The sequence below is a fragment of the Balaenoptera borealis genome, assembly GCF_965194805.1.
Source record: "Balaenoptera borealis genome assembly, chromosome: 3".
Lineage (NCBI taxonomy): Eukaryota > Metazoa > Chordata > Mammalia > Artiodactyla > Balaenopteridae > Balaenoptera > Balaenoptera borealis.
Window position 1 is genome coordinate 66,763,729 of NC_138866.1, and position 22,252 is coordinate 66,785,980.

A 22,252-nucleotide genomic window follows, 5' to 3' on the forward strand; every position below is an offset into this window, starting at 1 on the left:
TTATATAAGTGGAATTAATACAGTATTTGTCCTTGTGTGACTGGCTTATTTCACTTAGCATAATGTCCCAAGGTTCATCAGTGTCACAGCATATGACAAAATTTCCTTCTTTTTTATGGCTGAATAATTATTGAATGTATTTACCACATTTTCTTTATCCATTTATCCGTCCACAGACATTTAGGTAATAATTGTTTTTAATCAAGGTGATTTCCTTCTTAATGAGAATAGCTGTATATTGCGAGTCTGTACTAATGTAGGCGTGTATGGTTCAGCTATGATCAGGGCCTTTGAAAATTCCTAAGAAATATGAAAATGACCTAACATGTTGATAGAGGTGTCAACAAAAAGATGTTTATCGTATTCTTATTTATAACAATAAAAAATTTGTAGCAGTCTCCATGTTCAACAGTAGAAGAATGGTAAATTGTAGATCATATTATTAGAGACAGTATGCTTAATGGTTTAGAATGGGAACTCTGAAGACAGACTGACTGGGTTTGAATCTTGACTTTGCTGCTTACTAGCTGTGACTTTGGGCAGGGTACTTTACCTTCCTGTGCCTCGGTTTCCTCATTTATAAAATGGTAATGATAGGGTTGATGTGAAGAAGAAATGAATTAATGTAAGGCATTTGGAACAATGCTTGGTACATAATAAGTGTTAGCTATGATGAAATATTGCTTATCCAGTTGAAATGTGACCCAATCAAGAGTAATATTTACTAGATTCTGCTGAGTCAATGTCACTGTTGTCTTTCTTGGTTTATTCTTTGGTTTATTGTAGGGGGATGTTGTGGGTGTATAGTGTATCATATCACACAGCCTCCACCTTATAAGGATTCGTTGAGGGAGAGAGTTCTCATAGGTCTTGTAACTGAAAAGCTGTGCTGCTTCTTAGTGATTGGTCTGATTTACCTTTGAACCTCCAGTAGTTGCTCTCTTTCTTTTTACTCTGACTGTTTGGAATCTTGCCATATTTGTGGGTTTCCCTTATCTCTAGAAAACACACTGACTCTTTTTTACCCTTTTACTTACAAACCTTACTCTTGGCTTCATTCTGTTTTCCCTTCATCTGGATATATAATTTTAAAAATTCTGTTGATTGCTTTTTATTGAATGAGAAAAGATAGTAAATAAATAGTTGGCAAAGAAAAAAGTTATTATAAAATTCCATAGATGTAGATGTCCACTTAAGCATGTGGATTAAAGGCAGATTTACTTGTGTGCCTTGTGTGCCTTGTGGAACCTTGTGTGCCTTGTGGAACCTCTGTTAAAATATCAGTTAAAGACATTTTAAGACACATTAACGCATAAGGACAAAAAATTGAATATATAGAAAGAATGAGAGGATATACTGTCCATCAGATAGGGAGAACTTAATAATTTTGGAAGCTGGAAAGAAGAAAAGGAACAAGCCAATTCAAGTCCAAAAATGCCAGTAAAGTTCCAAAAGCTAAGGAGTTAGAGGTATCAGGTACATCTGGAGTCAGGTTTAGAGGGGGCTATTAATAGAGAATTAGTTTCAAGTTTATGTAAGAGGCAGTTAGAATCTCAAACCCCCTCTTTTATCCTGTGTAGCCGCTTGAACACCCCTCTCCTATCCCAAAGAACGGTGGTATATTTTCTGGTGAATTCCAGTGATTTCTGATTTCTTAAGAAAACAAGCAACTGTAGGGTGGGCTACTGTACTGAAAACAGGAGGATTATCTGAAAATCTCTAGCTGAGCGGTGAGATTGCCTGTTTCCTTCTACTTGGCTTCTGGTATGTTGGCAGCTGGTCTTAAATCCCTTTCAGGCAGGAATATGATCACATTAATAGAGAAGACCTTATGATCCGACAGTTGGGATCTGCCAGTGAAATGGCTAGGACTCTGCCCTGTTATACAGAAGTGAAGCTAGCTACTTTGACAAGCCTCACCCATGTACACAATATATCCAATTAGTTTTTCTGTGCCTCACTGTTAAATATTAACAGTTAAGGAAAGACTTTAACTTTAATATGAAAATTGGAGACCAAAGGAACCAAACATAAAAAAGGAACTCAGAGAAAAGAGGGAGCAGAAGACTTTCAAAACTATAATTACTCTTCTGAGAGGACTGAGAGAAGATAATACATCTATAAAACAGTAAGATGTTATTGTATAAGGTTCAGTAAGAGATCAGAAAAGAGCTAATAGAAATTTGAAAGTGTGATTTAAATAATTTTCATGTAAGACTTGGGAGATAAAAGACTCTCCCAGAAAAGAGAAAAGGGGAAAAAAAGTAAGACTGAAAAGAGGAGAAAATCTAAAGATCAGTCCAAGAGGGACAACATCTGAATAGGAGTTTCAGAAAGAACAGGTAAACTGGTGTTGAAAAAATTTTTTAAAGAGTAATTAAAAAAAAATTCTGGAATATATTTATAGAATGTGTTTCCAAGGATGTTTGTTTCCACATTGAAAGGATTTCTCCCAGTTACACTGTAAAGTTAATTTTTAAAAATCCATACAAAGGCCATCATCATGAATGCTAAAAAGAAAACATCTCAAGAGAAACAGCATGGTAGCTTGTAAGTAGGGCGAAGTCTCAGACCCTTCACAGTCCATGGTTGCTTTAATTTCCATTTTCCTAAAGACTAATGATGTTGAGCATCTGTGTATGCCATCCACATATCTTTTGATACAGGATCTGTATGAATAATTTCCCCATTTTTTCATTGTTTTATTTGTTATTGTTGAGATTTAAGTGTTCTTTATATAGTCCTTCATTAAATGTGTGACTTGCAAATATTTTGTCCCAATCTGTAGACTTTTTTTAAAATTCTCTATAGTGTCTTTCAAGGAGCAAAAGCTTTTAATTTGGGGAAGTCTGATTCATCAGTTCTTTCTTTTATTGATTGTGCTGTTTGACTTTTAAAACCTTGTACATGTATTGTTGTGATCAAATACAATTTTTAAAACCTGAAACGTGAGTTCTCACTTTAGAGACAGGAACTTCTATCCAAGGAACAATAATACTTTATTTATCAAAGTTCAAAACAAAACTCATCTCTTAAATTTTCTATTTTTTATTTTTCTGTCATTGATGTGCCAATTTTGTCAAATATTTTCTTTGCCTTTCATTTAATCCCCAGATATCGAGACGTATTACTAATGTTGAACGGAAAAGTATGTGTTTTGTTATTGTGGTAGTTTTTTGTTTGTTCTTACTAATTTGCGCTTGAAAAACACATCTCTTTCTACATTCAGTGTTGATACAGGTCCTTGAACAATGTGCTGGATTAGGCAGAGTATAATAGACCTATTAAAACCCTATGTCTGGGATGAAGTGAGAGAGTGGCATGGACATATATACACTACCAAATGTAAAATAGATAGTGGGAAGCAGCTGCATAGCAAAGGGAGATCAGCTCGGTGCTTTGTGACCACCTAGAGGGGTGGGATAGGGAGGGTGGGTGGGAGGGAGACACAAAAGGGAGGAGACATGGGGGTATGTGTATATGTATAGCTGATTCACTTTGTTATAAAGCAGAAACTAACACACCATTGTAAAGCAATTATACTCCAATAAAGATGTTTTTTAAAAAAATAGTCTGAATTGTATTATATCTTTAATTTGGACTAAGAACCCATCAGGGAGGGAAAAAACCCTAACTTTTAGACTATTATTCTTTTTGTTACCATGTACTGTTCGTGTTGGTAAGGATATTTGAGATCATCTAGTTTAACCCCCCCTGTTTACAGGTAAAGAAGTCGAGGCCAAAAGGTTTAAGTGACTTGGCCAAATTCAGGCAGCTAAGTCAGTGGAAGAGTTGAGACTTTCATTGTGAGAGTCTGTGTTCAGCTGAAGCTTTCACCGTTCTGTTGCAGCCTCTGTTTTTAGACATTTAAACAACTATTTGAAAACCTTTTTTGTACATAGAGGAGGAATTCAGATTATAGTTTTAAAATGACTTCATAAGTAGATAAAAATAGATTATCACTGTTACCTTTTAATATGAGTGGTTCTGAAACACTTCAAAAGTTTTTTTTTTTAAAGTAGTTTTTTCCCCCCCCTTAAGTATTTATTTATTTATTTATTTGGCTGCGCCGGGTCTTAGTTGTGGCATGTGGAATCTTTTACTTGTGGCACGAAAGCTGTTAGTTGTGGCATGCGGGATCTAATAGTTCCCTGGCCAGGGATTGAACCCGGGCCCCCTGCATTGGGACCACTGAGTCTTAACCGCTGGACCACCAGGTAAGTCCTGAAAGTATTTCTTTAGTATATTAATAATCCTGTTTTCTAGGTAAGGAAATCTGTAAAATGGATTGGAATGTTCTATATCTGATTTACCATAACTTTAAATCTGAGCAGCCCGATAAATTAAAGTTCAGTTTTAGTCCTTAAACATTTGCACCAAGCTGTAAGAGGTTGTAGAGCTATAAGAAATGCTGAGTTTAAGTTGCTTGCTCATGATGGCTTTATTTTGAGAAATAATAGCACATTTGAGTGCCTAATACTATAGGGTTTTTATTTTGATGCAGTAATTACTTAAAGTATTTTCATTGTAGAAACTTAACTACTTTTATTGATATTTTAACTGTAGAACATAAATGATCTTTCAAACATTTTTGTGTAGAATATTTAGATAATACATTATAAGTAAGTTTTCGTTTGAATCTCTCTACTACCTTCAAGTAATATTTTAAAATAGGAGACAGAAAGAAATATTAGAATTACTGGAATATTTTGGTTCATCATTTTTCCTCTCTTACAGGCCTTCTGGTGATGTTCTTGAGACATTCAATTTCTTAGAAAATGCTGATGACAGCGATGAAGAAGAGGAAAATGACATGATTGAAGGCATCCCAGAAGGAAAAGACAAACATCGGATAAATAAACACAAAGTAAGAATTCAATTTTCTATTCTTATTAGCTAAAATATATGTAGTCATGTATTTGGAATAGAAAATTTCAAGATGTCTTTTGTTACATTGGGAATGATTGATCATTTTTTATTATGTCACTTGAAAGTTTTATATAGTCAGTTCTTATTGAATTACCTACACATAGTAGAAATTATTTGCTGTATTATAAATGGCAAGAAAGGGTCTGTTTTTATAGGGCTAGTCCAGTGATTTGAAACTTTTTTTAAAAGTTACATCCTTTCCACTCCTGTCACAATTAAGAATCACTGCTGAAGTCTCTCTCTTCCTGTACAGTAAACAAGTGATAAATTGTAACTGAAGTGGGGTGGTACCCCCACCCTGGGTGAGGGAGTAAACTAAGAATTGTAAATGTACGTGTCAACACTCTCATTGTTTGTGAAGGATTAATAAAAATTTGCTTTTACTCATAACCTAAGAAACAGGTTTATGTATTTTAGTGTTGATGCGGGTTAGCTATAAGAGCAAAAGTAGATTAAATGATCCATGTGTGGATTGTCATAGTAGTGTACAGTATTTCAAGTATGTTTTTAAAAAAAAAAAGTGGATGGGTTCTGTTGTGGTTCTTTGGGATTTTACAGTAATATGGGGAAAATGCCAGTGTTTCTCAGACGCTTCCAGTCTATAAAAGCAGTTTTCAACCTTTCTGCCAAATTCCATGTGTGTAACACACTCATATGTGGAGCATAGGTGAATAGAGATTTTGATCCTTCCCTATTTTTTTGTTCTGGGAAGCACTACTATAAATACCACAGCTGTTGACTTGCATTAATGTCCTTATTAACTATGCCATATCCTTATACGTTACGGACTACCTGTGCAGTTCTCAGTGAATGAGGTCAATTCAACACAACATATTAGAATGTAAGTTAGTGCATGGGTCTTTTGGTACCTGTGAATCTATTGTAATTAGAGAAGTTCTTTGTAAGAATCATCATACTTGAAGATTAAGATTTTAACCATTCTTATTACCACATTGCTTGCATCACATTTTATAACAGTGTTCACACAGCACTGTTGACAACCATTTATCTAGGGTATAATTTGGGATTGGTGAACTATGTGGAAAATCTAAAATTTTGTATCTAAGTAATCTAAAAATGGGAGTGCAAATGTAAAGATACTTGTGTGAAAACATAAAGGACTCCTTTACAGTTTAGCATGAAGGTAATTCTTGGCTTATGTTCCATTTACAGATAGGTAATGAAGGTTTAGCTGCTGACCTAACCGATGATCCTGATACTGAGGAAGCACTGAAAGAATTTGATTTTTTAGTGACTGCTGAAGACGGTGAAGGAGCTGGAGAAGCACGGAGTTCAGGGGATGGCACAGAATGGGGTAAGGTGATAAAGAAATGGGGGTGGGAAATCATCTAGCCCTTAAAGTTGTATTTTATTAAATATAATATGTGGAATGTGTATATCTGAATGTATGGTGGCAGTTAAATTGAGAGCAAGAAGAGTGGTATTGAATAATTTCAGAGTATTTTGCACCAATTTATTTAGATTTGGTGACTAAACTTTAATATATGGCTTTTGGTGGATTTTGATTTTTGAAATTTGTCTTGATTTAAAGTTGAAATATTTAGTCAATTTAGAGATCCAATTCCTTTCTTCTTAGCAGATTTTTTTAAAAAGCATGTATACAGTTTTAAACATTCCTATGATTTAATTTGGTAATCAGTCTGGGTTTCAAGAAGATAACTCTTTTCAGTATGCCTGTATGGTATTATCTGATTTATTGCTAGGAAGTAATAAAGCTACTAATCTTGAAGTATAGCTCTGTATTGAGCAAGATTTATTGAAAGTATTAAACTTCATTACATGAAATATTCAGTGTACAAATGCATTAGAGCCTAGCCTTTGGAAGTGATACCTACTGCTAATAATCCAGCCATAACTAAAAGGGATAAAACAGTTCTATTTATACAGGGTTTAAAACCCCCATTAGAAAGTAAAATAGAAGTGTACAAAGTATTTTAAGATAATAACTGAGGTCCAGTATGTTATTCCTGTTAAAAATGTTCATTCAATCATCATTTAACATCAACATGTTACCTGGTAGGGAGAACTCAAATTGTGTTTACAGAGCTTTATTGGAGAAGGTTACTAAGTACCTTAATGCATATTTCATGTGAATACCAAAGTTGCTTAGTTACTAGCAAGGGGAATTATCACTAGATTTTTAAAAACTACTTTGGTAATAAGGAAACACACTTGGATTTTTTTTAAATGCCTCATTTATGTATTGAAGCTGAATATTGCTAACAGCAGGAGAGACAAGACCTAAGAGATAATGTTTATTGACTATCCTGATACAAATTGAGTACTTAAAAGATCTGAATTTTGTTATCAGCTTTCTCATTGTTTATGATTCTCAAGCATTGTTTTCAGATCTTTACTTCTGTCTTCTAAGGGGAAAGAGGAGACATACTAATTGAAAATATTTAAAAATTCCACAATTACTTTCTAGACTTCGAATATACATTTTTGTACTTAACTATTTGAAAATAGCTATGTTATAGAAATTTTCCCTTCTTAAGAATTAGCCTTGCTCAAGAGCAAGAATTAACCTTGCTCCAGAAAAGTAAAAGTATGTTTTCTTCTAACTTCTCTGTGCAGCCCAAAGTTGGAAATACCTTATTTTTTTTCCAAAATTTCTAAAATACTGTTTATTTTTTTCTGGATTTTAAAATAATTATATAAATATATTTAAATTGTATAAATACATAATTATTTTATAATTCCTGTTTTTTAGGAGGTTTAGAACCCGCAGATACATGTAAAGAAGAAAATTAAAAATCACTTGTAACACTGCTATATAGAGAGAATCATGGTTAATATTTATATCTATCTTTATTTAACAAGGATTTTGCTGCGTGATGATTTATAACCCACAGTTTCCACTTAATGTATTATTCTTCTGCAACATCATTTTCAATAACTGCATAGTATTCTTGATGGAATATGTTCCACTATTTCTTTAACTCTGCTGTGCTGTTGCACATTTAGATTATTTTTATTAAAGAAAAAAGAGATCAAAAGCAGTTTTCAAACATCTATATAGCTAAATCTTGGCACATATCCATTCTTATTTTCTTCACCTAAAATTGCTGGAAGTTTAACTGTCCATCAGAAGAATATATAGAAATTTCAGGAATGTAATTTGTATAAAATGGCATTATTTCTATAATAAAAGTACTATATTATGTGCAGTTGATTGGTCCTTCTGTCCAGAGACTTCTGACTACAGAGCAGAGTTTCAAGAGAGGACCTAATTAGTGTGAATGACAAGTGTTGATACTTTATTTACTTTTACAAATATTTGAGAGTGACCTGAATCTTCTTGTGTAATTGGAAGTGACCAACAAAGTCTCTTCCTTCCGGACAAGTCTAAAACACCTTTAAAGCATTTTAAGTTCTTGAGAAGGAAAGGACTCTGTTAAGAACAAAATGGTTCAAGTAGTTTCTTTCCTTAAGAAATGAAAACTCTCAAAGGATCTATGCATTGATTTTGAATTTATCATTTTTACTCAACAGGTGTCATACTCAGTTTTTTTCAAAACAAAGAGGCTGGATATACAAATACCCCTTTATATTTATTTAATTCATTTACTTAAAATTTGAATTTACTTACAAATGGGAAGGTGATGCTCTTCAGATTTAAATTACTGGGTAAAGGACACAGTTGTTGTTGTTGTTGTTTTTTAAAGTAAATAGTTTGTCATAATGAAACATCCCAATATTCACCCACATTGGATAATCTATGTTATTTTTTATTTTGTATACTAACAGTCTACTCGGGTACCTAATTTTGAATCCTTTTATCCTATGAAACCACTGCTTTTAGAAAGCTTTTAAATCTTTTTCTTCTGTCATCTACATTAGGTAGTCTGGGTTTAATTTTAGTAGTTTTTACTTCTTGGCATAATCAGAAATATTAGTGAGCATTTCTAATTTCAGTATTTCTCTCATGGAGACTAGGCATTTTAAGGTTATTTAGTTATTGTCTCCTACACTTTGAAACTGTGGTCTGTAGAATATATAGGACTACAAAATACCAAATGTTTGTATTTAAATATAATGAATAAAGTACTGAATATTTGCCTAAAGTTAGTTACCAATTTATGCTATATTAAGTAGATTTGTATAATTCCTTTGCTTTGGTAGTTAGAATCACCATGACAAAATTTTAGGCCTTTGTGGTTTTGAGTTGTCAAGGGTCATTTTTTTTGTGCATATTTGTGTTTTCTTTTAAACAAAATTCAACCTCATTTCTTGGTTTTTTTTTTTCCCCCTAGATTTTTTAAAAACAGAATTAATATGTAGAAGATTATGCTGCTTCTTCCCTTTTGCTCTTAACTATTTCTTATAAGTAATATCAAATCAGCTGTTACCTACGAGGCAAGTTTCAGGATGTTTGTGCACATATGCATTCACCAACCTTTTCTTTGCACTGCCTTAAGTTTACCTTTGTTTTCTAGATTTGAGGTTACCTTGCAAATAGTATTTGTATTTTTCTTAAGCTTATCCTTTTTTATTCCCTTTGCTTTTTCACTTCACTACCCGTTGCTACTCCAGTTAGAGCTATTCACAGCTTTATTTTTCTACAGAGGTCTTTTAAAAAACTTATTAAACTTTACTGTTTTATCTAACTTCCTGTGTAAAGTATATACCACTTAAATTTTTTGTTGTTGTTTCTATGAGGTTTAACAAAGTTTGCTCAAAATGTGTCCGTTTGTCACTTTTAAAAATAAGAATTGTTAGTTTTACTAAGATGAGTACAAGCGATTAATTCTTTAGATCACATTTTTTCTTAGAGTATTTGATAAAGTGACAGAACGGATTCCTGATATAGCATTGTTTTCATGATTAGAGTACATGAAAAGTGCATTTTCTCTTTAAATCATTATTACAACTGTATTACAAACAGTATTACAGTTTGCAGATTTGACAATCATGTGTAAATTTCAGGCTTGAGCAACCTAGTTTCAGGTAATTCAAGTTAGCAAATTTTTGGATTTAACTTTTTGCATATTGACTACCTAAGATCATAGTACCATAAGGGAGAAAGTGATGACAATTATAGTAGGAAAAGCTCAAGGTACAGTAAATTGAATTTCTATGTACCTTTGGCTTGCGGGATCGTGGTTCTTCAACCAGAGATGGAACCCGGGCCCCGGCAGTGAAAGCACCGAGTCCTAACCAATGGACTGCCAGGGAATTTCCCTGTGTACCATTTAAATATGAGAATTTTTTATGTTTACTACATACAACTATCTATAAGGAAAAAAGGCTTTTTTTATGTCCACTGTATAGATGCAATCAGTGAGTCCTAGGGAGTTTATAAGGCTTGTAAGCCAGAATATAATGAGTTAACAAAAATTTTTAAAGTATGTTTTCTCTAAAATCTTCCTCTTATGTCAGTCTTCTTGATTGACTTAGCCTATGTGTTTTGGTATAATTTTTATTTAATAACAGGGTTAAATAAACTCTTAGTTGTTCTTTAACAAAATGTTAAACTTCCTAATAACAGCTTTCAACTTAAACAGTAAGTTTAAAACTTAAAGGATGGAAAAGCCTTTAATGCCTAAAATAATTCGAATAGACATATTTTTATTCTGCTTCTTTTTAATGCTGTTTTTCCTTTAGTTTACTATAGGGTAAATTTATTCTAGGCACAAATATTTACTTAAAACAAATACGGATTTGTTTATTCACCTAAAATAGCTGAAGTATCATCCTTAGCAGATGTACAGCAATGTATGTTTTCACTTCTCCATACTTGTCACTGCTTTTATCTTACCCTAAAAATATCAACTCTTAAAAAGTTCTTCAGTGGAATTTGAGTTTTGTTTTTTTGTTTTTTTTTGCTAATCTTAGTTGTAGACCAATGGAAGAAGGTAATGAGATGTTGAACTGTTTGGGTGGGGTGGGGGCAGAGGTGGGATTCTCTGAATGCTTTGTATGGATTATTCGAGACATTGTAGTTTGGAATATATGTATGTATTATATAGGACTAGAATGCCTCTCCATTAGTACAGTTATTTTGTGCATGCAGAATCAATGTGACAGAAGGTGCATGAATATTTTCATCAATAAAACGGCACTGACCTTTCTAGCTTGCACTTTTATGAGTAGTTCGCATGTAATTCATTCATTTGCTTTTATGATGCTGGCTGAATAATTTTTTATTAACATTTTTATAAAGATGCAGTGATCTATTTTTGTATAACATTAGATTTCTAATGTCAGTCCATTGTAAGAATATCAGTTATTGAAAGAATAATAACCTTCAAATTTGTGATTCATAGAAATGAAGCACCATTTAACTTTTGTTAGTGGTATTAAATGTTTAGAAACTTATTAGGTGAGCTTTTAGAGTTTGAGTTGTGAATACCAAAACTGAGACTGCACCTTTAAAGTACTTTGAATATATGCTATTAGTACATTTTTATTATTTTATAAAGCTATAACAGTTTACTGCCAACAGCTTGCATTGCCAACTGCTGATTTTTTTTCTTTTAATAATATGCTGCATGTAGATAAAGATGACCTCTCCCCAACTACTGAGGTTTGGGATGTAGACCAGGGACTAATAAGTAAACTGAAGGAACAGTACAAGAAGGAACGAAAGGGGAAGAAAGGGGTAAAGAGTAAGTGCAGATTCTATTATAATTTTTGTATACCAATCTTTGAGAAAAAAAAAATTCTTCAGTTCTGATTTTTTGTCTACTTCTTTTTGTTTCATAAAGGGGGCAACTAACTTTAAACTTTGTCTGTTGTATAATTGAAATTTATTTGAATATAATTTAGGTTGTGTTATTGATCAAGTGGGAAATCATTTTAAATATGTGGGTAAGGATGAAGGAAAGATTTCAAGGTTTTTGTCTGTATTTTAAGCTTTAAAAAGTTTACCAAACTGTAAGGAATATTGGCCTTGGGATGGAAAATAATAGAAATCTGTTCAAAAGGAAGAAAGTATAAATTTCTGTATTGTTGATACATAGGATATTACTGCTATAACCAGCTCATGTCCAGGTTACATTTCTTAGTTTGAGAATTCCAAAATACAGTGAATAGGAAAGCCCTTTCCATAGTTTGTGCTTTCTGGCCTTAATCCAACCACAAACAACAACAGTAGCAAAAAAAAAGCTCTCCTAGGTAGTATTTTCTTGGCTACTCTGATGGAGTAAGGCCAGAGGGAGAGGGTAGTGGTAGCAGTAGGGTTTGTTTGGTCAATAGCTGAGTGTCTTTGGGTGCCTCAGTGTATTTTTCACTGTTAATATCCTGACCAATGTATTGTAAAAGTATAAATTTAGCTACAGCACATCTCAAAGAAGTAATTCATTTCCATTTTGTGAATCAAGCTTAAGAACAGCCGTATGAAAATCATCTTCAGACCTATGAGTATTAAATGGAGAAACTGAAGTTTATTGTTGGGGAACTTTATTTTGAACTGGCCATTGAATCCTGCCAGTCTAAATTTTTTGACTGTGTGTAGGAGAAAACAGTAGATTTCAATGGCAAAAACCATATAGGCATTCTTTCATATTCCTTTCTCTGGTGACAAATATATTAATTTATGAAATGGCAGTTGCAGTGGAAAAGGGTGTAAGTTTCCTTCAGTGAAGCAGCTTTTGAATGGTTTAATTTATTGTGGAGGTAAATAAGGAATTTGGGGGATTTTATGTGTTGTGCACTTTTATAACCTTATGCTTATTTATGTTATTGCATGTGAATAAAAAGACAAACTGTTCTCTAAGAAGTTTCATATTTTATGTTGAACTGCTTACAGTATTTAAAAATGTTTAATGCTGGGCAGGGACTGTGTTCAACTCTAACATCACTTACCTATATAATTATTGCATGTTGAGTATAAAAGTACTTTTGCATGATTGACCATTTTAATACAGACACAATGACATTAGAATTTTAGGGTTTAGATCTTTTTTTTAAAGAAATAAAGTAGTTTATTTGAATATTAGATTACTTATTTTCTGTATGTTATTCATAGACTGACTTACCTGCTGAAGATTTCTTAAGAAAATGCTAGGTAGTGTTGCTTTTAATTTAAAATATAGATACCCCATTTTTTTCCTGATAGAATGTGTTTAGATCTATACACATTTTTTTTTTTTTTTGGCAAATTGAAGATTTGTGGCAACCCTGCATTTTTTTTAGCAATAGAGTATTTTAAATTAAAGTATGTACATTTTTTAGAGACATAATTCTGTTGCACACTTAATACAGTACAGTATAGTGTACACATAGCTTTTATATGCACCAGGAAACCAGAAAATTCATGTGACTCGCTTTATTGTGATATTTGCTTTATTGCAATGGTCTGGAACTGAACCCTCAATATATCCAAGATATGCCTGTACCTTTTTGAGGTTTAGAAAGAAGATATAAGTCAACTTAAGGTTTTTTATTTGTACGTTTTACATTTTTCTAAAAAATGTTTTTTATTGAAAAAAATACCTGTTTAATTAAGAACTATTAGAAACAGATGAACTGAAACTAAGGTCTAAAATCCCCATAAAATTTTAATTTAATTAATTTTCTTTAGTAGGATCATAATATGCACAGTTTTGTTATTTGCCTACTTAGCTAACAGTTCACAGAAAATACCTTTTCATGTCAATAAATATTCCACTGTATAACGTTTTCCAATTTCTTTATACCAAGCTACCCTGTTGTCAAGCAGAATATTGTAGAACCTAATATGTGAAATGGATGAAAGAGAACTACTGTGATTAAATCAGGAGCTGGAGACCTCAGAGCCATGCCCTGAGGTTCTCATGTCTCAATATGATTTTATTACCAAAATGTGTACTGTGTTATTCAACCAGTCCCCTTTAATTTTGATTTTGTATCTGTTTTCTCAAAAAAAAAAAAAAAAAAGAACTAACTTTATATAGCCATAAAAATAGCACATGCTTATGATTCAAACAATACAAGTAGTATGTAGAGACACGAAAAAGTAAAAATCACCTTCAGTCCTACAACTCAGAGATTAATATTTGGCATATATTCTTCCAACTTTTTCTAAATGTCTTTATACATAAACCTCCTTTAACAATTTCCAACAAGAATATCATATTGTTTTTAACTCATTTTTTCTTAATATTCATAGTCATCTAAATAAAATATAATTTTAGTGGTTACATAGTATTGCATTTTGTGGATTTAACCTAGCCTCCATTAGTTAATCCTTCAGATTGTTTCTCATTTTTACTGTTTTATAAACACCAGTGCTTTTAAGTTTACCCATGTATGGTAGATATAAAGATGAGGTTTCCAACAGTGTCTCAGGAGTGAATAATTAGGAAATAATAAATTTTGTTTCTCTTTACACTTCCTTTGTGAATTAGTTAAATAAAAACTTTTTGCTCTTGAATATAGAGTTCACTTTGAAAATGTTGGCTCTGAATCCCTGCCATGGAAATAATTTTTTTTTTAATTGATGGATAATAAACTTAGGTCTTAATCCAGGTAGAACATCATGTTAATGCTAAGATACAATTTTACATGAAAAGATAATTCATGAATTTCCTTAGCATTCTTATTATCTATTTTTGTTGGGTTTTCTTCTGATATTTTCGCAGATGTGGCTTTGTATAAGTTAGAATAATTCATAAACTTTAGCCTTTTCTTTTTTTTCTTTATTCCAAAATGTGAATGAATCACACCTGTTGGATCATAGCACTAAGTTTCTACAGAGTTTTTTCCAGCTTCTTAAAGGGAAGAAAATTATTTGCTAACTTTACCATGTGAAATCAGATATAATCCAATCTAAATGCCTTTTTTTTTTTTAATGGGAAAAAAAGTGGTGAGAATGCCAACTTTTTAACTTTGTAAAGACTCAACCATGATTTGACTCTTAAAAATGGAAAGACTTCTAAAATCAAGAGCCAGGAAGCTAATGTTTATCTGTCTTCCAGTTTGTTCACTCCGTTTCACCCTTCTTTTTTCCCAGCTAAGGCAAAAGAAAATAAAAGTGACATCCTTGCCTTGGACTGTAGATACAATTCAGTATTAATTTTCTTTTTCTTTTTCTTACTTTTTCTATTAGCATTTCTAAGAGTCAACACCATGAAACTAAAGAGACTTGATACAGTTATTTTGGTCTCAAGCTTCAGAAGGGTTAAGCTTCCTTTTCCTTGTAACTTTTTATTTTGACATAACTTCAAACTTAAGGAAAAGTTGCAAGAAAATAGTGTAAAGAATTCCATGCACTTTCACAGTTTCTTTAAATGTTAACATTTTACTACATTTGCTTTATCCCTTCTCTTTAAATATGTACCTTTATTATTTTGAACAGTTCAGAAAACTGAGTAAGTAGTAGACATGTTGCTCCTTAGATACCTTAGTAGTGCATACACATTCTCCTATATGACCACAGTACAATGATGAAAATCAGGGAATTAAGTGATATAATACTATTATCTAATCTAAAACTCTTGTTTTGTGTAATCTTTAAATAATTTCTAAGCTTTCTGTAATTGGGAAAGGGAGTGGGAGGGTTCTGAATTAATCTTTTGTTAATATCTTGGTCTGATAGGATTTTTCTAGCTTTCTATGGTCTCCTTTCTTGCAGTATTTTATGTCTCAGTAAAAACATGTAAATCAATAACAAAAATCACACTGTGTATAGCAACTGAAGTAAGGGTAAAGCATCTGAAATTTGGAACCTTTATTTATAGAATATGAAGGAGGAGGGTAAATAGCTTTTAAGACTTTGGTATTTGTTTCGGTTTTTCAACGTAGAAAGTTTAAATTGTGGATTGTAATATGTTTTCCTTTAATAGATAGTCTTATTCTTGCTTATTGTTATTCCTATGCTATTTTATACTTATAAAATTGAGGCTTATAAAGATTAGATTATTTCATGTCCTTTCTTCAAAAGATTTCTGTTTCAAAGATTCACATATAAATGAGCATCCCTGGATCATTTTCTAGTTTTCCTTTTTTAAAAAAAGTTTCATATTAGTGTTTGTCATTTGCTATTCCAGATTCAGGATGACAAACTGTCAAGAGGGAATGCAATATTTTTGTAAATTGTGACTTAAGTCCAATCATCTATATATTAGGCATTTTAGAACATTTAAGGTGAAATTATTATTTTGTAGCAATAACTTTCAGTAAGCCTATAAAAGCACCTTGGCACATACTATAAAATGACTGTGATGATTAACCTGCTTCTGTTTTGGAGAGAGTCCATAAAACTGTTCACTATTCTCTTTCTTGCATCAAATCAAAGACGAACAGTTGTTTCATAGTTAAGGGATATTATTTTCAGCTAAGAAATGCAGTTGTTTTATATTTCTGGCTTCAATTTCACACTTCTAAAACAGACCACTCTTCCACTCAGGTTTCTTTCTCTTTTTTCTCCCCCCAAAAAATAATTTAGGTATTTTGACAAAGGGGAGAAGGTATTTTGATGCTCTTTCAGGACACATTTTTAAACTGCAGAATCACTTTGCAGCTAAACTATTTTTTCCTTAATATTGTGATGTCATTTTTTTTAAGATGACATTTGTCATGTCAGAGCTTTCTTTTAATTAAGATGATAGTCAGAAAATACGACAGATCAAGCAAACATGACATAACTAAACCTTATTCTAAAATAAACTTATCTTTTCCAGATTGCCTGCTAAACATTTGGTTTCACTTCAGAGTATAAGGCTGATTAACAAAGGGAGAAGAACAGTAGATTGAGAAAGGGAAAACAGTAGATTCAGTAAAAAAAAAAAAAAACAATTACTGTTTTGCTTACAATAATAGAGTAATGGAAAGATAGATTTCATGTCATGAGTGTGTATGTTTGTGAGTGTGAATTTAAAAGCACTTAACACAGCAGTTGTCAGTCCATAGTTTGGCGTATACATGGCATACTGTTTTTTGTTTTCCTAGAATCTGTTTATATGATTGTGCATTTGTATAGACTTGATGGTCGTGGTTAAGAGGTAGATGGGTTGTTTTATTATTCATAGTGGTAAAAGAACAGTTTTTCTTGGTGTTATGATTAGAAAGAGTATTTCTTCTATAGATTAGAGTAATGAGAATCAACTTTTGTTTAATTAATACTTAATGAGTCTTCAATTATGCCCTTGAATATTTTTATAATATGTATAACATTCTGTTACACTAATATGATTACAATTTTCTCATTATTGCTAATTAGATTTCAAATTTTTTGAAATTGCATTTCATTACAATTACTGTATTTAGAATACAGGATAGATTTAGAAAGAGAATGAAGGAGCATTAAATGTAGTTAGTTGAAAGATGTTCTACAAAGTAGGTGCTAGATAGGACTGTTACATCTGGTTAAGAAATCTGCCTTCATCTTTTAGCAGTTTTTGAGAAACTAGAATTAAAGCAGGGACATTCCATCTTTCCTAAACTTGCCACTGTGCCAAACAGAAACTAATGTTTGGCTATAGTATGCAAGCCAAAAAAAGTAATAATTATATAATTTGGGATCCTCAGTTTGAACATTAATTAACTTTCATGTTGTCTCCTGCTTTCCTTTTCTTCCATATTTCCCAGTCCATGTGTTCAGGAAGATATGACTTACCTGTAATGATAAAACTTTTTTTGTCTTTATTATATTTAGCTATCATATGATGAAATTATTTATAAGTAATATCTAACAAAGTCAAATTTATGGTATACATAAGTATGATAAGAGTGAGCAGAGAAAGATTGACAAAGGCTCACAGAGGAGATGGAAGTATGTGCAGGAAGTATTCTTACCTTTCTAAGGGATAGGTAAGGACAGATATGACAAAATATGGTAGAAAGAACCTTGGTGAATATTGATACTATAGGGAAACTGCTCTGATTTGAAAATTAGGGAGATTTGTATTGTGGAGCAGTAAAAGATGAGATTGGGTAGGAAAACAGGATCAGCACATATGAAGCACATACAGGGTTAAGTACAAGATTTTAGTTAGCTTTGATTGAAAGAGTGTTGAAGTGCTGTTTGTGGTTTCAGAGTAAGGAGTGATATGATAAATGTGATAATTTTGGAAAACTTATCTAGCTGTAGTATTCAAATTTGATTAAAGACAAATGGAGCTGGGAGAGAGGAAAACCAATTAGGAACCTTCTGCAGTAATTCATAAGAATGAAAGCTTTGACTAGAATAAAGTCAATAGCAAGAAAGAGATTAATCTGAAGAATACTTTTTTTTATAATATGTTTTATTTTTAATTTTTTAAATTTACTTTTGGCTGCATTGGGTCTTCGTTGCTGTGCGCGGGCTTTCTCTAGTTGCGGCGAGCAGGGGCTACTCTTTGTTGCAGTGCATGGGCTTCTCGTTGCGGTGGCTTCTCTTGCTGCGGAGCACAGGCTCTAGGTGCACAGGCTCAGTAGCTGTGGCACACGGGTCCTAGAGCGCACGGGCTTTAGTAGTTGCGACGCGTGGGCTCAGTAGTTGTGGCTTGCGGGCTCTAGGGTGCGCAGGCTTCAGTAGTTGTTACGTGCAGGCTTAGTTGCTCTGCAGCATGTGGGATCTTCCCGGACCAGGGATTGAACCCATGTCCCCTGCATTGGCAGGCGGATTCTTAACCTCTGTGCCACCAGGGAAGTCCCTGAAGAATACTTTAAAGGAGGATTCTATTTAAAAACAAATCTCCCCCCTCTCCTCATTTATAAGTTGAAAAGGAATTCTTAAGATGTGGTTGCAGGGCTTCCCTGCACTATAGAGCCCGCGAGCCACAATTACGGAGCCTGTGTGTCACAGCTACCGAAGCCCGCGTGCCACAACTACTGAAGCCCACTTGCCTAGAGCCCATGCTCCGCAACAAGAGAAGCCACCACAATGAGAAGCTCTCACACTGCAACAAAGAGTAGCCCCTGCTCGCCGCAACTAGAGAAAGCCCACGAGCAGCAATGAAGACCCAACACAGCCAAAAATATAAATTAAAAAAAAAAAAAAAAGATGTGGTTGCAGAATTTTAAGAACAGAAATCAAGTCAATGATGTTGGTACTCATAAGTGGGAAAGTTATAAAGAGCTATTTTGTGAGAAAGGATAACATTCATCTTCTTTCATGTTGAATTTCACTGATGGTTAGACTTCCAGTTGGCAGTTTTTCATTTATTAGAGAATTTGTTTACAGTCACTTCATTGTCAGGGGGAAAATCCTCAGATAATAAATGAGTTTCTCCATTATAATTACTTTAGGAAATTCAGACTGCTTGACATTTTGCATACAGTAGAGTTGCTTAAGCATTTCTAAGAAGTTAGGGATTACTGTGAAACAGAGTTAATAAATGTATAAGATTCCACCTATTTCCATTAAGCCTTATAATCTCACTATCTGGCATTCTGTTAGGGATACATAAATGAATGATAGTTCCTATAGAATTACTAATATTCTCATAGCCATAGTGAAATTTAATAATTATGTAGTCTAATTAGTCCATTAATGTTGACATTAGTAAATAAGGTCATAAAGTGTGGCCTTGGATTTGCCTATTTTAATTGTTTTTACTTTATATTGACTATAAAGCATTTTCTTTTGTCTTTTCAAATTATTTTTTCTGACATTCTTAAAACTATTTTCTTTCAAAATACATAAGAGAAATGATTCTCCTGTCATTTCTGAATTTCACAGTTAAAGAGATCCCACAGTACTATAGATGCTACTGAGTTTTGCATATTTGGGCCTGAATTATCCATGCAACAGCTGAAATTCTCTCCTTAAACTTATGGCCTATGACAATGTTGACTTTTTATACTATGATGAGAAACTAAGAGAGCTCATGGGTAAATCAGGTTTTTCAAATTTGGGAAAAGTGAAAAAACATTTTGAGGAAAATTGGAGTTGATTTGTTAATGACATGTTTGTGTGAACATGGCAGGAAAATATCCACATAAACACAGGGGAAGTTAACTGTTTGTTGCACCTTCATAAAAATCATTTGTACTAATTTCTTTGTTAATGTTTTAAAATAATGGATTAAGTTGGAAAAACTCATGTTTTATTCTTTACACTGTTAAATGGTAACTTAAACACCAAAATTTTTTGTTTTAGTGGTACTTTCTGTGTCTGTGAGCTTAGAATTTTGGTTGTGTGACAGAAGACTCAATTTTATGTATATATGTATCTCCACAGAACTAGTGAATATCTTAAATATTTAAATTATTTATTTGGGGGGGTTGGTATGGAAAATTGAAGACATCTTTGATTATTGGAGATTTTTATAACTGGAACTTCTTAAAAATAGCCTATTTTGTTAGTAAGTAGGTTTTTAAGGCTGCTAGCAAGTCAAGCGGTAGCTGTTACATGAACCTCTACTGCTGACATTAATTTACAGGGGTCAACAGGACAAAACTCTACGACATGATAGCTGATCTGGGAGATGATGAGCTGCCCCTCATCCCTTCAGGAATCATAAATCAGTCTAGGTCAGCCTCTACTAGAACTGATCATGAAGGTGCAAGAGCAGAGGAAGGTACAAAATTTAGCTATCATGTTTATTTACATTGCAGAAGACATTAATTCCAAATCACATCTCCTTAATATTATAAACTTGCTGCTGTTTTAAAATGATCAGTTTATATGATCTTCAGAGAAGGTGTTGGGCAAGCTCTTGGTGTAATTGTCCTAAGAGATTTTGAAATTTTTGGCTTCTGTGTCTTTATAATTTTTTTGTTTGTTTTTGATGTTAGGTGGAGTTGTTTCATATATCATTTCCAAGTACCTTTCTGAACTGTGACTTTAGCTTACAGATCTAGTAGCAGAGGAATAGTAGACTTGAAATAGTACATATGGAAAAGAACTATTTAGTCATTTTGTCATATTGCTTACATTTAGTAACTAATAATAACTGTCACCGATTAGGAGACAACTAAGTGACAGACATTGTGCTTGGAACTTTAAATGTATTATTTCTAAATATATATATGTATATATATATATATATATATATATATATATATATATATATATATATATATAAAACAATTGCCTAATTTAATCATTTTAGAATAAGGCAGCATCATTATTCTTTAACCTGGTACCAAGTATATACTACTTGTAATGAATTTTCTAAAGTTTGCCTAAAGTAGAAATGTGCAGGAAATGAAAATACTATTTAGGCATTTTTTTCCATAATTGATTTTAGCTGAAGATACGTAGATGTACTTGAGTAATTTATAAATTAGGTCTAGATAGTTATAATTCTAAGTAATGAGACTGAATTCTTACCAAAGGTTTATTGTGATATATAATACATATATAAAGGATAATCCATTATCTAATAATTTGGCATATAGATTGAATTTCATTGGTATTTCTGCTTTTGCTCTGTAAGGTAATTTGATACCCCAGTCAAAAAATTTTGAATACATCTTATTCTCTTCTAAGGGTTCTCTACTAGTACATTTTCCTTAAAGTTAAATAATTTTGCATTTTTCCTTTACAGTCAATTATCTCTACATGCATTTACCACTCACCATAATCTAGGAATATTTGAGGAAGGATAAAGAAAATCACTAAAATAATAAAACCAAAACAAAACATATTAAAGCATGAAAAGCAACAGGAAAAGTAGAAGTCTATTGATTTTTCCTAGATCTCTTTCCCACTGTTAAGCTATTTTCCTGTTTTACTTTAGGAAGTATTTTCTAAAATGCATATACCAGCTCCATTATTCTTCATTTTATGCATTTAGTAATGGTTTACCAAACAGTGCATAGGAAAACTTGCTGAAATTTTTGTAGTTAACACTGTACATAAACTGCAGATTTTACAGTTTAAGGCAAGGCCATATTAGCAGGAATTAGGGACCCTTTTAAATGTTTCAAACCAATGACCTATAGAAAAAAAACCAGTCAAGACTCATGCTACACAAAAACCAATTTAGAACTTGTATGTATGTTTGTGTCTAATTGTGCTTTTTAAAGAAAAAAATGTAAGTCAGTGATCTGACTATTAATAGTGGAAGGTCTAGGAGGTGGGAAGATAAGCATAACCTTATTACACTTTTTAAAGGGTAAATATTATTAGAATTTGTTACTAAAATGATTTAAGTTCAGCTTTGACTTAGAGCTAAGAAGGGAACATTAGAGTTCATAATCTCTTATTTTCAGTGGCCATCTCCAACTTTATGCATTCCTATTGAAGGCCATGTCATACCTCATTTTATAAAGAAAAAAATGTCTGTTTTCAAGGAGAGAAACTTACACATTACAACATTTCAGACTGTTTTTAGTTAAGACTTAAGGTATACCATGTTGCCACTGGCATGGGTGGAATCAGTTACTGAGCTGTGTTCTTTAGATTTGATAAAATTGAAGGAGATAGGAAGAGTTTGATATGTGAGCT

General features: G+C 32.6%; 1 protein-coding gene across 6 annotated transcripts in view; it reads left to right on the forward strand.

Moving 5' to 3' along the window:
• The window catches only part of STRN3 (striatin 3), a 117,236-nt gene that overhangs the window by 74,741 nt on the left and 20,243 nt on the right, over window positions 1-22,252 (forward strand). For 3 of the 6 annotated variants that reach the window (XM_082384109.1, XM_082384105.1, XM_082384104.1), the window contains exons 6-9: window positions 4,738-4,867; window positions 6,103-6,244; window positions 11,451-11,561; window positions 20,241-20,378. In XM_082384109.1, coding sequence (XP_082240235.1) covers window positions 4,738-4,867; window positions 6,103-6,244; window positions 11,451-11,561; window positions 20,241-20,378 — 521 coding nt within the window. The remainder of the gene's footprint in view (window positions 1-4,737; window positions 4,868-6,102; window positions 6,245-11,450; window positions 11,562-20,240; window positions 20,379-22,252) is intronic. The other 3 variants (XM_082384106.1, XM_082384107.1, XM_082384108.1) reach the window with 3 other exon arrangements.